Below are 15,130 nucleotides of genomic sequence, written 5' to 3'. Positions count from 1 at the left end.
AGAGGTTTTAATTCATATGGGTCCTACTCTGTAATTTCCATAAGAACAAGGGTTGTGTCTGTTTTTTACTCAACTGTGTATCTTCCACTCCCTGACCTAACTTACTGCAGTACATGGAACACAGAAGGGGCTTAATAAGTGCTCACTGAAACAATGTATACATTTTGGCTATTGGTGAGGTAATAGCCTGGATAGCAGATAGGGCTTATATTTGAGAGGTGCCAAGCTCTTAACTCGTTTAATCCTTAAAAAGCAATCCTATGAAATCAGATGTATTGTTACTTTCCTTTTAAAGATGGAGAAGCTGATGTCCAGAGACCTTAACCATCCTTTCCCACTGGTCCAGCTAGTAAGTGACAGCAGAGCGATTTTGAGCACAGCAGCCTTGCTTCAGAGCTCTTGGATTTAACCGCATTGCTCTGCTGCTTTAGCAGTAGAGGCCAAAGTTAGATACACGAGACAAGTCAGGGTAGATTTCTCTTTAAAATGTGTGGACTTTTCCCTCTTCCTTCTCTCCCTCAAGTATCATCATTGTCATCACTTCATGAGAAAAACTCAGCAGAAAAGAACTACATCATGTGTCACGTCTCACATTCATGTTGACTCTACATTCTGCCAAAGTGCTATGTCCAAATTAACTCAGTACCTAAACTGGACCTTTTAAAATCTGATTCTTAGAAACTTCTAGACCACTTACCTTACTTACTGTTAAAGAACCAGTATGTACTTTTCCAGAGCATGACAGAGTTAGTTGCTTTAAATAAAAGGAGGTGATTTGACGAAGTTTGGTATTATCTGAGACCCTTGGTTTCTGTTTCTTACTCAAAAAGCAGATCTAGCCTGTGGCCATCAGTATGTATTGAGTCATAAAGCTTCTGAAAGAAAGGCTTGTTTTCATCAGGGAAACCGAGGACTCCTGAGTACCTCCAAGAACGATAGCTGTTACTACAATAACATAGTTATTACTTTTAAAAAGCCCAATAAAATGTGTCACTCTGGGAAAAAAGACAGCCTAGAAATAGAAGTAGCCGGAATTGGTCATTTATTCAAGCCACCTGCCTTTAAACAGAATTTTTAAAAAATCACCTCACAGAAGTTGTACTATTTAAAGATCTCTGGGTAGAGGAATACATTACAATAAGATAGTTGTTAACACTTGGGTACTGCTATTACATACTAGGCAGAGGTCTTAAAGATTTTTATGTGTGTCAATGTATTTAATCCTCGTAGCAAACCTATGAGGTCCAATTATTATCCTCATTTTACAGATGAGGAGCTGGATGCTGCCCCAGGTCGCAGGGCTTGCAGATGGTGGTGCTGTCATCAAACCCAGCTAGTCTGTTCATCAAGTACATGCTCTTACAGTGCCCCTTGGAAGCTGAATGTCATCTTTGTCTCCTTTCCTCTAATTGAAATCTTAACTTGTACGCAAGCCATTAGTGTTTATTAAAAGCCTGCTATACTCAGACTCTTTCAAAAATAACCCACCCTTTCTGGCAGATACAGGTGCTTTCTATAAACTTAATTTTCAAGGGAACTACTGTGCAAAGAAATAACAGACTGAATAAAAATAATCAGATTCTCCACAGAATTGGAGAATTCTGTGGAGAAATGAATTTCTGAGTCAGTTGCAAATAGCTGTCAGTCACTGTGGCATTTTATGGAGTATTCCCTCCCCTAAGGTAGAATTCCATTGTCTTCATGTGCCAGAGAGCCTGAAAATAGTACTTTTTGTGTGTCCCCACACTTCAGCTTTCTTCTTTCAGTCGGCATTTTGGAAAGTCCACAAAACCCAGGGCCCTCCCTGTCACTGCCTTGTGGTCTGTGTAAAAAACCAGATGATGCCATGCTGGCTTGAACCCTTTCAAATGGATCAAACAGCGCATTAGTCATTGGCAAATTTTTCAGGCCCTTTACCTCAAAGACTACCCAGTTCCTCATTCTTGCCACCCTTCAATCATGAAGTAATAGCAAGAAAAAGATGTGAGTACTTTTTGAGGACACCTCCCACCTCTTTCCTTCAGTGCCCATGACTGATTCCTTCATCATGGTTATATTGAAGGGTCTGGACATCCAAAGTGATTGGGCTTTTAAATTTTTTTTTTTTTAATTATGAGAGTATGATAACACGTTTACAGGAGACTTGGAAAATACACAGCAAAGTTACATGTAGTTCCACTATATATTGCAATTATTTTTTAAGTAAATTAAGATTTTTTAGTTGGAGTTTTAATATCAAACTCTCAAAAATTAATAGAATGAATACACAGAGAAGTAGAAGGTTATAGTAGGCCTGAAAAGCACTATGAATTCAACATAATTAAGATTTATACAGCTTTTCACACAACAGTAGGATACAAATTCTATTCAAGTTCCCATAGGCTATAAACTAGGAGACCTAGGAACACATCCAGAGAGATAAGACCAGGTGCAAACAGTTGATGGCCTAATGGTATTGAAATCATACAGAGTCTGTTCTTTTATCACTGTGGGATTATATTAGAAATGAATATCAAAAGATATTTGGAAATAATCCACATATTTTCTAGTGCAATTTGACTTTTACCAAGAGAGATCTTTGACTTAGCTATTGAAAGCCTCAATAAAGTTAGAAGATTGAAAAAACACAGAGGGTGATTGCAGAGATGAAAGCATTTAAATGAGAAATTAATATCAAAATGAGAAATTTATATCAAAGATATGTTTAAAATCCCATGTATTCAGAAATGAAATGTCCACTTTTAAATGATGGATGTATCTAAGAAGCCAAAACAAGGAAATAGAAAATATTTGTAATAGAATAAAAATGAAAAGAGAATTTACCAGGATTTGTTGCATGCAGCTGAAGCTGCTCAGTGCAGTTAAATACAATGTGGAGTCTTGAATAAGGTATGAAAAAAATAATGGGACACTAGCATAAAATTTTGTGAAATTTGAACAAAATCTGTACTTTAGATTGAGGGCAGGAGGAGAGGAGGCAATAGAGGAGGAGATGGTTGGATGGCATCACTGACTCAATGGACATGGGGTTGAGCAAACTCCAGAAGAGAGCAAAGGACAGGAAAGCCTGGCATGCTGCAGTCCACGGGGTTGCAAAGAGTTGTGGACATGACTTAGAGACTGAACAACAACAAAAGTTAATAATACTGTATCACATGTTAATTTCATGTGTTTTTTTATAACATAGTATTTCTTTATATTCTCAGAATTGGATTAGAAGTTTTAGCCTCATTCAAATTTTTTTAAGATCAGTAAGATAAACTTTCCAGACTTTTAGCAGTAATACTAGATGCTAAAATACATGAAAGTTTTTTGAAGTTTTGAGTGAATATAAATTAGAATGTGTCATTGTATTTGAACTAAGTTGTAATTGGGCTTTAATTGCTAGATTCCTTCTGTGTCCTGCTTAAGTGGCAAGCCTACCTGATTTCACCCAAGTGAAGCATTTCGTCATGCCTTACACTGTTGCATTCCTGTGCTCCGTGCACTTAAAAGTGAAATTACATGGTCTATTTAATGCTCTTTCACTGTTCATTTACTGCTTAAGACGTCCCTGTGGAATATGCCATCATAACAAAGGCTGATTTCAGATGTCGATACCAAGACACAGAACTGGCATCAGCAACCCAGGGAGTATGCAGGGACAGCAGCCACCTTTGGAGCAAACCCAGAACTCTTCTTTCCCTGTACAACCCCCAGGGAAAAGGCTTTCTGCCTGTTATAAAAGGGAAAGCACTGAGTTCATAATTGGTTTTATGCCCAGGGGGCTTATTTAAGTGCTTACCTGTTTAAGAAATTATTTATTTGTGCCTCAAGGGGGTCAAAACCTAATTAATCCTAAACATGCTTTGTGATTAGCTTGCTCTGCAAGGACTGAAGGCCATTCTCGCAGGTCGCCTTGCTCCTTGGAAAGGGTTGGAAAGCAAGATTTGCAACCCTTCTGAGCTAGGGTTCAGGCAGAGAGGCCCTGTATTTCCAGTGGGGAGCTACACTACAGATCCACAGGGAGTTTGTCCTTTGCTTAGAAAGGGAACTTCTTTCTCCCAGAAGCATCTGGGGCATAATCCCAGCTTTAATCAACTTTTTCTCAACCCTGCAATGGGAGATTGGATTGGGAAAAAAATCTATACTGAAAAAAATGCTAACAAAATTATGCCTCAGTGGAATGTAAATCTATGAGATGGTATTTATAGTAGAAATAGATGAGTTGAAAGGGATTCTGTCCTTTTCCAAGAAATTTTACTGGCAAGTATAGATTCTTCCTCAGGTTTATATCAGAAAGACATCCATCAAGGATCTATGGCCACATGAGATTTGTGTATACTTAGTTTTTCATCTGAGCTAAGGGCTGCTTGTGCAGATTAAAATATGTCCAATGATTGCATAGTTGGGAGCTCCTCGATTTCAGTCATATGCTTCCTCAAGAAGAGATAATATGAGTTAAAGAGATAGAGTAACCAGCTCTTCTCAATGTTAGACTGAAAGTCTTGCACCCCAGGAAATGTCCTTAGTCCCAGGCAAACCAGGATGGCTGTTCACCATTTGAGGAAACAGAGTGCATTTCCAACAGTTTTGGTGAATTTATCCGAGGATTCTGACTTATAATATTCAAGAAGGTAAAAATAAGGTCATTGATGTTTTCTGTTAGTATGATTTTAGTGTTGTGGTTTTCTCAAGGAAAGAATCTGTGATCTACTGTAGGAGGCTGGAGGACCAGCTAGAGGAGAAATGGTGCCCAAGCTCTTGTTACTTAAAATGTCATCATCTCCATGGGATTTCCTTTCTATTACTCTTGTCATCATTTTAAAGGTATAACAATAAAAATACAAATTACTTTAAATGGAGAAATCTGATTTTATAAAAGAAGAGCTTAAACAGGTGTCAGATCTAAGGATTTGTACTTAGGGAGTATACTGTTTTTAAATTAAAGAAACAGATCACTGCAGGCCATGGGCTTGGGTGTCCATGGCCAACCCTTGTGGCCTCGTCCCTGGGCAAGACTCTCTCCTGCCTAATCTCATGGCAGATTAGGAAGGACTCTTTCCATTCACCTCTTTTCTTCTCTTGATTTCCATCAGTCAGTCAGTCCCAGTCCCGTTTTCACTGATCTTGCACTCAGCATTTATGACATAAAATGCAGTATGAGTGCAGATGAAAACGTATTCTTGGTTAATGGAAGAGGGTGCTTAATGGCTACACAGCACACTCCGAGATGTGCTCTTCCTTCCAACTTTAACAAGACGTATGCATTTTAAATGGTCTACTTCTTGAAGAGTATCTTTCACACCCGAAACAAGTACCACTCGTGTTTTATTTCCATCCCATCATTTGTTCATCACATATTTTTAGAAAGGCCTAATTTGATATCATACTTTTTCTACTTATTAGCTTGTCTTAGCATTTTCCCATGTTGTGATATGGTCAGATATGCTAACTTGGAAATGTGCTTCTTATATAGATCTGCAACTATGTGGGACCTGCAAAGGTTATTGTTCAGTTGGTCACAAATGGAAAAAACATCCACCTGCATGCACACAGCCTGGTGGGAAAACACTGTGAGGATGGCGTCTGCACTGTGACAGCCGGGCCCAAGGACATGGTGGTCGGGTAAGTGAGCATGCGTGTCGCTGCAGAAGGGAGGCGCAGATTGAACACGGCCCCTGCGGGCTGGGACTGGACAGGCCCTTTTCATCAGGGGTCTTTGCAAGACCCTCAGAGAGTCTTAGAATATGAAAATTTGAGAAAACTAGCTATAGCAGAAATCAATACTTTATGGATGATTTCATACCCTTAATGATTCATTTAATGAACTTTGACTATAGATTTGCATTGTGAACATTTTGTGCAGACAGTGGGTTTTATTTCAGTTGTGTGCTGCTTAAAAAGTATGCACAGAAATGATATGACACATAAGAACTTAATTTCCAAAATATACAAACAATTCATTCAACTCAATGTCCAAAAAAGCATACAACCTGATTGAAAAGATGGGCGGAAGACCTGATAGTTCTCCAAAGAAGACATGCAGATGGCCAACAAGTGTATGAAAAGATGCTTGATCTGGCTAATTACCAGGGGAATGCAAATCAGAACCACAATGAAGTACTACTTATACCTACAGAGTGGCTATCATCAAAAAGAATACAAAAAACAAATGCTGGTGAGGATGTGGGAAAAAGGGTGAGAATGTAAGTTGGTACAGTCACTGTGGAAAACAGTATGGAAGTTTATCAAAAAACTAAAACTAGAACTGCCATATGACCTAGCAATTCCACTCCTGGGTTATATAAAAACAGAAACACTAATTCAAAAAGAAACATGTATCCCAGGGTTCATGGCAGCATTATTTATAATTGCCAAGATATGGAAACAACCTAATTGTCCATCAGCAGATGAGTGGACTATGAAGATGTGCTGTGTACACACGCATGCACACACAATGGAATGCTACCCAGCCATAAAAAAGGATGAACTTTTACCATTTGCATCAACATGGGTAGACCTGGAAGGTGTTACGCTAAGTGAAGTAAGTCAGACAAAGAAAGACAAATACTGTATGATATCACTCATATGTGGAATCTAAAAAATAAAATAAACTAGTAAGTACGACGGAGAAGGCGATGGCACCCCACTCCAGTACTCTTGCCTGGAAAATCCCATGGACGGAGGAGCCTGGTGGGCTGCAGTCCATGGAGTCTAAAAGTCGGACATGACTGAGCGACTTCACTTTCCCTTTTCATTTTCATGCATTGGAGAAGGAAATGGCAACCCACTCCAGTGTTCTTGCCTGGAGAATCCCAGGGACAGGGGAGCCTGGTGGGCTGCCATCTGTGGGGTCGCACAGAGTCGGACACGACTGAAGCGACTTAGCAGCAGCAGCAGCAGTAAGTACAACAACAACAAAAAAAACAGATTCACAGTTATAGAGAACAAACTAGTGGTTATCAGTGGGAGAGGGAAGACAAGAGGGAGGGACAGGGTAGGGGTAGGGTACAAACTACTAGGCATAAAATAAGCTACAAGGACACATTGTAAAACATGGGGAACATAGCCAGTATTTTATAATAACTGTAAGTGAGGCTTCCCTTAAGGCTCAGATGGTAAAAAGTCCACCTGCAATGTGGGAGACCTGGGTTCAGTCCCTGGGCTGGGAAGATCCCTTGGAGGAGGGCATGGCAATCCACTCCAGTGTTCTTGCCTGGAGAATCTCACGGACAGAGGAGCCTGGTGGGCTGCAGTCCATGGAGTCACACAGAATCAGACATGACTGAGCAACTAACATGCAACACACACACACCCTAAAAAAATTTTTAATCACTATATTGTAGACCTATAACACATAATATTGCAACCATACTTCAATTTTTTGGAAAAGTGTGCACAACCAAGAATTACAAATTTGTTTTGGCTTTCAGTAGACTTGAAATGTAAACATAAAGTGACATATTCACTTAAGGTTGGTCAGACAGATAAAACAAGCCTTTTTTTTCTTGTTTTAAAAAGTCTTCTGGTGGGATCTTTCCAGACCATATATTCAACCTGTGTCTCCTGCATAGGCATGCAGATTATTTACCACTGAGCCACTTAGGGAAGCCCTCAAACAAGCCATTTTTAATGAATGAAGTATTATAGAAATAAATTCAATTTTAAAAGAAATTTTCAATTCAATTTGTATAATTTTCAGGAATATCTTTCAGGGCTTCCTAATACTGGTTTAAGTAGTTTATGATAAAATGCCATTTAATCTCGACTATTCACTCAAAAGAAAAGAATTGTTTAAATGAACTGTAATTAAGCTCATGGTAACATTTCAGGCTTTGAATTCCGATCAGGTTTCAAGTTGGTTGGTATTGGGGAGGTTGAGCTTTCATGTTCCTGGGTATTTCTTTGTTTGACTGTTAAAATTTTCAAGTGTGAAAAACCTAGAGAGAGAGCTTTCTTTTAAGTCACTAAAATCTGATTCTTTTGATGTCAGGGGAAAAAAAGACTCTAGATTGGAGGAAGAAGCCTAAATTGATTTGAAAAATTCAACTGTGCTTTAAATGAACTCATTTCAACATCCTCTTAAAAGACTGGTCTGTTTCCTGTCGTGTGTCACAGTTGGTTCATGGTCTGTTTTGGAATACCCTTACAGTTGCTGACTGACCTCTGGAGAGCTTTGAAATGCAGGGTAAATGTCAGAGTTTCAGACAAATCGGTCACTTAGTATCTCTGCAAATTTTCTCCAATAGGCTACTGTCAGTCTGAAGTGTTTATTCTCTTCGGTCCTGTTTAATCTGTGTGATAATCATATGCTTCAGAGGAAATTATAGATGAAGTTCCCTACTAATAATGTTTGTTATTATAAATATTCCAGTATGTTGTCTGTAATTTGGTGTTTCTATGGTTTGCCTTAGTAGTCTTTGAGGATTTTAGAAGGAACTAATACTTATTTAACTTGGGGTCTACGGCAGGAGTCAAAGTAAATTCCCTGTCTCCAAGGAAAGTGAGGAAATGCGTTACTTACTCTGTTTTAGTGCTGGCATAGCAGGTTCTGTAGTTGGAAGAATTCATTCAACAAACAGTTTGAGCATCTGAACTTATAAATATGGTCATAAAGATGTCTGGTCATAGCTCTGCAGGATTTTTTAAATACTGTGCAGTTTTACTAAAAATGTAATCAAGAATAAATTCCCATTGGCCATCTGTTTTACATGTGGTATTGTAAGTTTCCATGTTGCTCTCTCCATATAGCTCACCCTCTCCCTTCTCCCCGCCCCCTGTGTCCATAAGTCTGTTCTCCATGTCTGTTTCTCCATGGCTGCCCTGAAAATAAATCCATCAGTATCATCTTTCTAGATTCCGTATATATGCATTAGTATACGGTATTTATCTTTCTCTTTCTGACTCAAACAGGGGCTCTGTAACCATCTGGAGGGGTGGGGTAGGGAGGGAGATGGGAGGGAGATTCAAAAGGGAGGGGACATATGTATACCTATGGCTGATACTTGTTGATGTTTGACAGAAACAACAAAATTCTGTAAACCAGTTATCCTTCAATTGAAAAATAAGTAAATTTTTAAAAATGTAATCAAGAGGATGCCATGAGAGTTACGTTAGATTCAGGTGCTGGTGGTGTCGCTCAGTTGTGTCTGACCCTTTGCAACCCCGTGGAGTACAACATGCCAGGCCTCCCTGCCCATCATCAACTCCTGGAGTTTACTCAAACTCATGTCCACTGAGTTGGTGATGCTATCCAACCATCTCATCCTCTGTCATCCCCTTCTCTTGCCTTCAGTCTTTCCCAGCATCAAGGTCTTTTTAAGTGAGTCAGCTCTTCACATCAGGTGGCCAAAGTATTGGAGCTTCAGCTTCAACATCAGTCCTTCCAATGACTACTCAAAGTTGATTTCCTTTAGGATTGACTGATTTGATCTCCTTGCAGTCCAACAGACTCTCAAGAGTCTTTCTCTAGCACCGTAATTCAAAACCATCAATTCTTTGGCTCTCAGCCTTCTTTATGGCCCAACTCTTACATCCATACATGACTACTGGAAAAGCCATAGCTTTGACTATACAGACCTTTGTAGGCAAGGTAATGTCTCTGCTTTTCAATACACTGTCCAGGTTTGTCATAGCTTTTCTTCCAAGGAGCAAGCGTCTTTTGATTTCGTGGCTGCAGTTGCCATCTGCAGTGATTTTGGAGCCCAAGAAAATAAAGTCTGTCACTGTTTTCATTGTTTCCCCATTTCTTTGTCATGAAGTGATGGGACTGGATGCCATGATCTTAGTTTTTTGAATGTTGAGTTTTAAGCCAGCTTTTTCAGTCTCCTCTTTCACCTTCACCAAGAGGCTCTTTAATTTCTTCTTCACTTTCTGCCTTAAGGGTGGTGTCATCTGCATATCTGAGGTTATTGACATTTCTTCTGGCAATCTTGATTCCAGCTTGTGCTTCATCCAGCCCAGCATGATGTACTCCACATATAAGTTGACAATATAAGGTGACAATATACAGCCTTGACATACTCCTTTCCCAATTTTGAAAACTCCTTTCCCAGTTTTGAAACAGTCCGTTGTTCCATGTTCCATGTAGATTCAGTAGCCTTTCCTGTTCAGAGTGCTGTGAAACCTTGGTACTCCTTTCATAATCTGACTTTTAACAGAGCAACTTTTGCCTAGAGTGTTTCCCAAAACACAGTATTTCCTTCATGATTCATTTGTCTCGCTTATTTTTTGTTAAGTTTCTAATATGAGAACCTGTCACATTTTAGTAGAAAGAGTCTCGTGCTAGTGGTCTGGAAACCAGAGTTCTGTGTGCAGTTCTGTCACTTTCGGCTGCAGGACTAGGGGTAATATGCATGACCTCTTGGGGACATGAATTTCTTCTCTTATGCAGTCTGAGAGTTAGGCCACAGAATCTACCTCCAGGCCCTTAACATCCAAATTCTATACTGAACTAACATTAGGTAGTCTTATGAAATAACGTGAGCCGACTTGCACATGTGTATTTAAAGGATGTCATCGATTATTCTTATTTAGTTCTAACTTGTAGTTAAGAAAAGCACATAGAGAAATTTAGGAAGACAGCCAGAGTTACTCCTCAGGCTTGTCAATACTAGAAATGGAACCCTGATAAGCTGTTTCCAGTGGAACAGTTTAGGTTGAGAGGATAGATTCATAAGCAGGGCATCAATCCAACATAATCAAAAAAGACATGGAGAATGACCCCGAGCAGATAAATAACCTTTATTATTTACCAAAACCAAATTATCAAAGCCAAAAGAATGACCTTTCCTTGGAGTGTTTCTCTTAACTCTCAGCCTGAGTTCTCAAGGTATTTTGTTACCTATATTAAAATATTCATGTTTTAGATAACTAAGTCATGATTTTAAGTTCGATAGGTTTAATGTGGAGGAGTGAGTCCTTGTAACTTTTTAAACTAATTTTAATTTTGACTTTTTGTCAATATTTTGTACTCCTTTAGTCTGCCCTTAGTGCTTATCCTCATAAAAATAATCTTAGTTTGGTGTTTTATTTTCAATCTTAAATATCAGCAGTTCGTTTCAACAACATTTTCGTTCTCTGAAATATGCATTCAATGGAAACTGTTACTTGACTTTGCTTTAAGCCACCTTCCTCACCAATAATCACCACACCCTCTGCTTGCTTCCTGGCAGCCCTGATTTAGAGAGATGTGAAGTTTTTTCTTCTTTTTTTTTTAACTAATATTTCCAGCATATACCAATGGCAAGCTCTCAAAGTAGATATATAGATATAAAATGCAGAAGAGAAATGAGGCGAAGTAAGGCAGACCACATTAAACTGCTGTTTTTGTAGATCCAAAACAGTTGACTTGACTGTTTCAACCTAATACACAGAAAAGGAGCTATTTGGAGAAAATGGACAAGATCTGGACTGAGATTGGTAATATCCAGTTTCCAGACTTGGGTGTGTATTGTCAGTTGAGTTGGGCTGCTTTTAAGTCTCTGGCTTGCTGTGACATCAATATTTTAGAGGAAGAAAGGCCAGATGGAGGAGCTACTTTAGAATCCCAATGCAAGGACTTGGGAATTTGAGCTTAGCCAGAGGGCAGAGGCAGTTCCCAGATGATTATAATGATGGAAACGTCTGGCATAGTGCAGATTTCAAACTTGCCTGCTAAATAAAGTCATCTTTGATCACTTTGTAAAAATACTGATGCCAAGCCCTGTGTCCAGAGATTCTGATCTCATTGCCTGGTCATTGTGTAGAGCTACTGCTGCTGCAGTGATTCACAAACTTTAGGGGCCGTCAGAATCACCTGGAGGGTTTGCTGAAACATAGATGGCTGAGCCTCACCCCCAAGAGTTTCTGATTCAGTAAGCTTGGGATAAGGCCTAAGAATAAGCATTTTAATAAATTCTCAGGTAATGCTGCTGGTCTAGAGAGTACACTTTGAAAGCCATTTATGTATGGCATTTTGACTAAGAGGCAGGATTGTAGTTCCAGTCCAATTAGCAGTGATAACCTTTCTTCGTTAAATTTTTGAAATTAAATATTGTAACGTTCACTTTTTAAAGTGTACAGTTCTAATTTTGATAAATACTAGTATAATCACAGTCAAGGTAGAGAATAGTTTCATCACCTCCTGAAAATCCCTCTGTGACCTTTTAGAGTCCAATTCTCCTCCAACTCTAGGCCCTGGCAACCTCTGGTCTGTTTTCTACCCCTATAATTTTGCCTTTTCCATGATGACACACAAATGCGATAATACAGTGTGTAGCCTTTTTGAATCTGGCTTATTTACGTAGCATAATGTATTTCAGATTCCTCTAGGTTGCTGTGTACATCGGTAGTTTATTCTTTTTAATTATTAGGTAGTGTTACATTGTTGCGCAGTGTTGGTATATCAGTTTGTTTATCTACCTGTTGAAGAACATTTGGTTTGTTTCTAGTTTTTCAGAATAAAGCCACTTTTTTGTGTGAACAGAAGTTGTAATTTTTCTTGGCTTGGGTAAATACTGAGGAATGGAATTGTAGGGACTTGCGCTAAGGGTTCATTTATCTTGATAAGAAACCACCAAATTACTTTCCAAAGTGACTGTGCCCTTTTGTGTTCTCGTTTGTTAACATCTATGATCCTCTCAGTTTTTTCTGTTTCATGAGCTAATAATAATAATGTCTACTCTCATTTTTGTTTTGCATTTTATTATAGAAATTTCCAAACATGTACAAAAGTAGAAAGACTAGCATGATGAGCCTTCATTGTACCCATCACTCACCTTCAACAATTAATTATTACGTGGCCAGTCTTGATTTAAATACATTCTTACCTAGGTAACTTGGTTACTGATATCTGGTTGAGTTCCACTGTGGTAAGGAAGTATTTGGTATGAGTCGACTCCTTTTAAATGTGCTGAAGCTTGTTTTCTGGATGGAATATGGTGTCTTGGTATATGTTCCTTGTGCACTTACAAAGAGTGTTTAGCATGATCAGATTGAATGCATGTTCTGTAAATATCAATGAGGTTGTTTGTTCAAGGCTTTTGTCTCTTTACTAATTTTCTCTCTACTGCTCTATCAATTATTAAGAGTATTGAAATCTCTGACTATAGTCATAGATGCATCTATTTCTCTTTTCAGTTCTATAAGATTGTGGTTCTTATGTTGTGAAGCTCTTTTATTCGATGCATTAACATTTAGGATTCTTATGTCCTCTTAAGAATCAATCCCTTTATCATTATGAAAGTACCTTTTTTATTCCTGGTAATACTCTTTGCTCTGAAATCTACCTCGACTGAGACTAACATAGTTACTTCAGCTTTCTTTTGAATAATGTTAGCTTGAAACATTTTTTCCATCTGCTTAGTGTTTTATATTAAAAATAAATTTGCACCACATATAGTTGGGTCTTTCTATTCAGTCTGACACTCTCTGTCTTTTAGTGGGTGTTAAGTGATTTTTGTTTAATATGATTACTGATATGGCTGTGTTTAAATCTACCATCTTGCTGTTTGTTTTCTGCTTATCACATCTTTTCTTTGTACCTCTTTTCCTCTTTTCCTGCCTCTTAGATTATTTGATTATTTGTTATTTCATTTATCTCCTTTTAGGTTTATACCTCTTTGTATTTTTTAGCAATCTTTTTATGTTTATACTATACATCTTTAACTTATCCTAGTCTACCTTCAAATAGCACTATACCTGTTTACTTATAGCATGTTAACAGTATACTTTCATTTTCCCTCTTTTGGCCTTCTTGTTATTATGTCATATATTTTATATCTGCATATGTTATTAATATAAATCCCACCATATATTGTTTTTTTATTTTTGCTTTAAATTATCAGTTACCTTTTAAGGAAACTTTTAAATAAGGAAAAAATATTTTATACTTAGCCATGTATTGACGTTTTTTCAATTTTTCTTTTTTTTAACTACTGGTGTGCTGCTAAATTCTTTCAATTTGTACATGTTACAGTCTTTATTTTGTCTTTGTTTTTCAAAGATATTTTTGAGGAGTGTAGAATTATAGGGTTTTCTTGCATGTCCTTAAAATACACTGCTCCACTGTCTTCTGGCTTTCCTTGTTTCCAAAAAGTCTCCTGTCATTCTTATATCTTTATTCCTCCGTACGTCATGTGTCAGGTTTTTTCTCTATCAGCTTTTTACTTTTCCTCTTCATTGCAAGTTTTCAGCAACTTGATTATGTTAAGCTTTAGTGTCATATTCTTCATGTTTCTTGTTCTTTGTGATTTATTGAGATTCTTGAATCTCTGGGTTTCCATTTTTACTGAATTTTAAAACTTTTCAGCCATTATTTTTCCAATACTTTTTCCATACACTCCTGTTTTTTCCCTCCTCTTCTAGAACATCAACCTCATGTATTTGGCCATTTAAAATTGTGCCACAGCTCATGAATGATCTGTTCTTTTTCTTTTCACTTTTTTTCTGTTTCATTTCAGATAGTTCTATTACTGTGTCCTCAAGTTCACTAAACATTTTGTCTATAGTGTCTGATTTGTTCTTAATTTCATCTAGTGTATTTTTCTTCCCAAACATTGTAATTTTCATCTCTACAGGCTTTTGGGGGAATCTTGCAAATATTTTTGAGCATTGGGATACAGTTAAATTTGAGACTAGTTTGGCCCTTTCTAGACTGACTTCTAAGCGTTTTTAGGGAGACCAGAGCAGACTTTAGGGTTAACTTGAAACCATTACTAAGGCAATGTCTTTCTAACTGTCCACTCTAATCCTTCATGTTTCACAAGGTTTCTTGAACCATTCTAGCCCTGTGTGTGCTCCAGGAGCAGTTGCATCGGTGCTTCCCATGGTTCCTTTCCCGGCCTTGGGTCATTTCCCCGCACTCATGCTCTAAGTGTCTCTCTCTGTGTGGGATTCTTTCCTCACTGGTGTCTGCCCATGAATTCTAGCCTTGTTGGTCTCCTTTGTCTCCTCAACTCAGGGAGATCAGCAGGCTCTGTTTAAGCTGCCCCTCCCTATGCTGCAGCCTGGAAGCTCTCTTGAGATATTAGTGCAGCATAATTTTAAGACTCACCTTATCTGTCTTCCTTTCCTCTAGGTTCGCTGTCCTAAGCCGTCTATTGTCCAGGGTATGAAAACTATTTTTTGTTGTTTAGAGTGAGAAGCTTTAATGGTCTTCGTTGCTCTA

The 15,130-nt window shown here is 38.2% G+C and overlaps 1 protein-coding gene across 2 annotated transcripts in view; it reads left to right on the top strand.

Annotated features, from left to right (window-relative positions):
• Nucleotides 1-15,130, top strand: part of NFKB1 (nuclear factor kappa B subunit 1) — a 122,879-nt gene that overhangs the window by 66,336 nt on the left and 41,413 nt on the right. For both annotated transcript variants that reach the window (XM_027543963.1, XM_027543962.1), the window contains exon 6: nucleotides 5,459-5,607. In XM_027543963.1, the coding sequence (XP_027399764.1) occupies nucleotides 5,459-5,607 (149 nt within the window). The remainder of the gene's footprint in view (nucleotides 1-5,458; nucleotides 5,608-15,130) is intronic.

This window comes from Bos indicus x Bos taurus, chromosome 6 (assembly GCF_003369695.1).
Source record: "Bos indicus x Bos taurus breed Angus x Brahman F1 hybrid chromosome 6, Bos_hybrid_MaternalHap_v2.0, whole genome shotgun sequence".
Classification (NCBI taxonomy): Eukaryota; Metazoa; Chordata; class Mammalia; order Artiodactyla; family Bovidae; genus Bos; species Bos indicus x Bos taurus.
The sequence above is the reverse complement of the archived record's forward strand: the minus strand, read 5'-3'. Positions and strand labels throughout refer to the sequence as shown.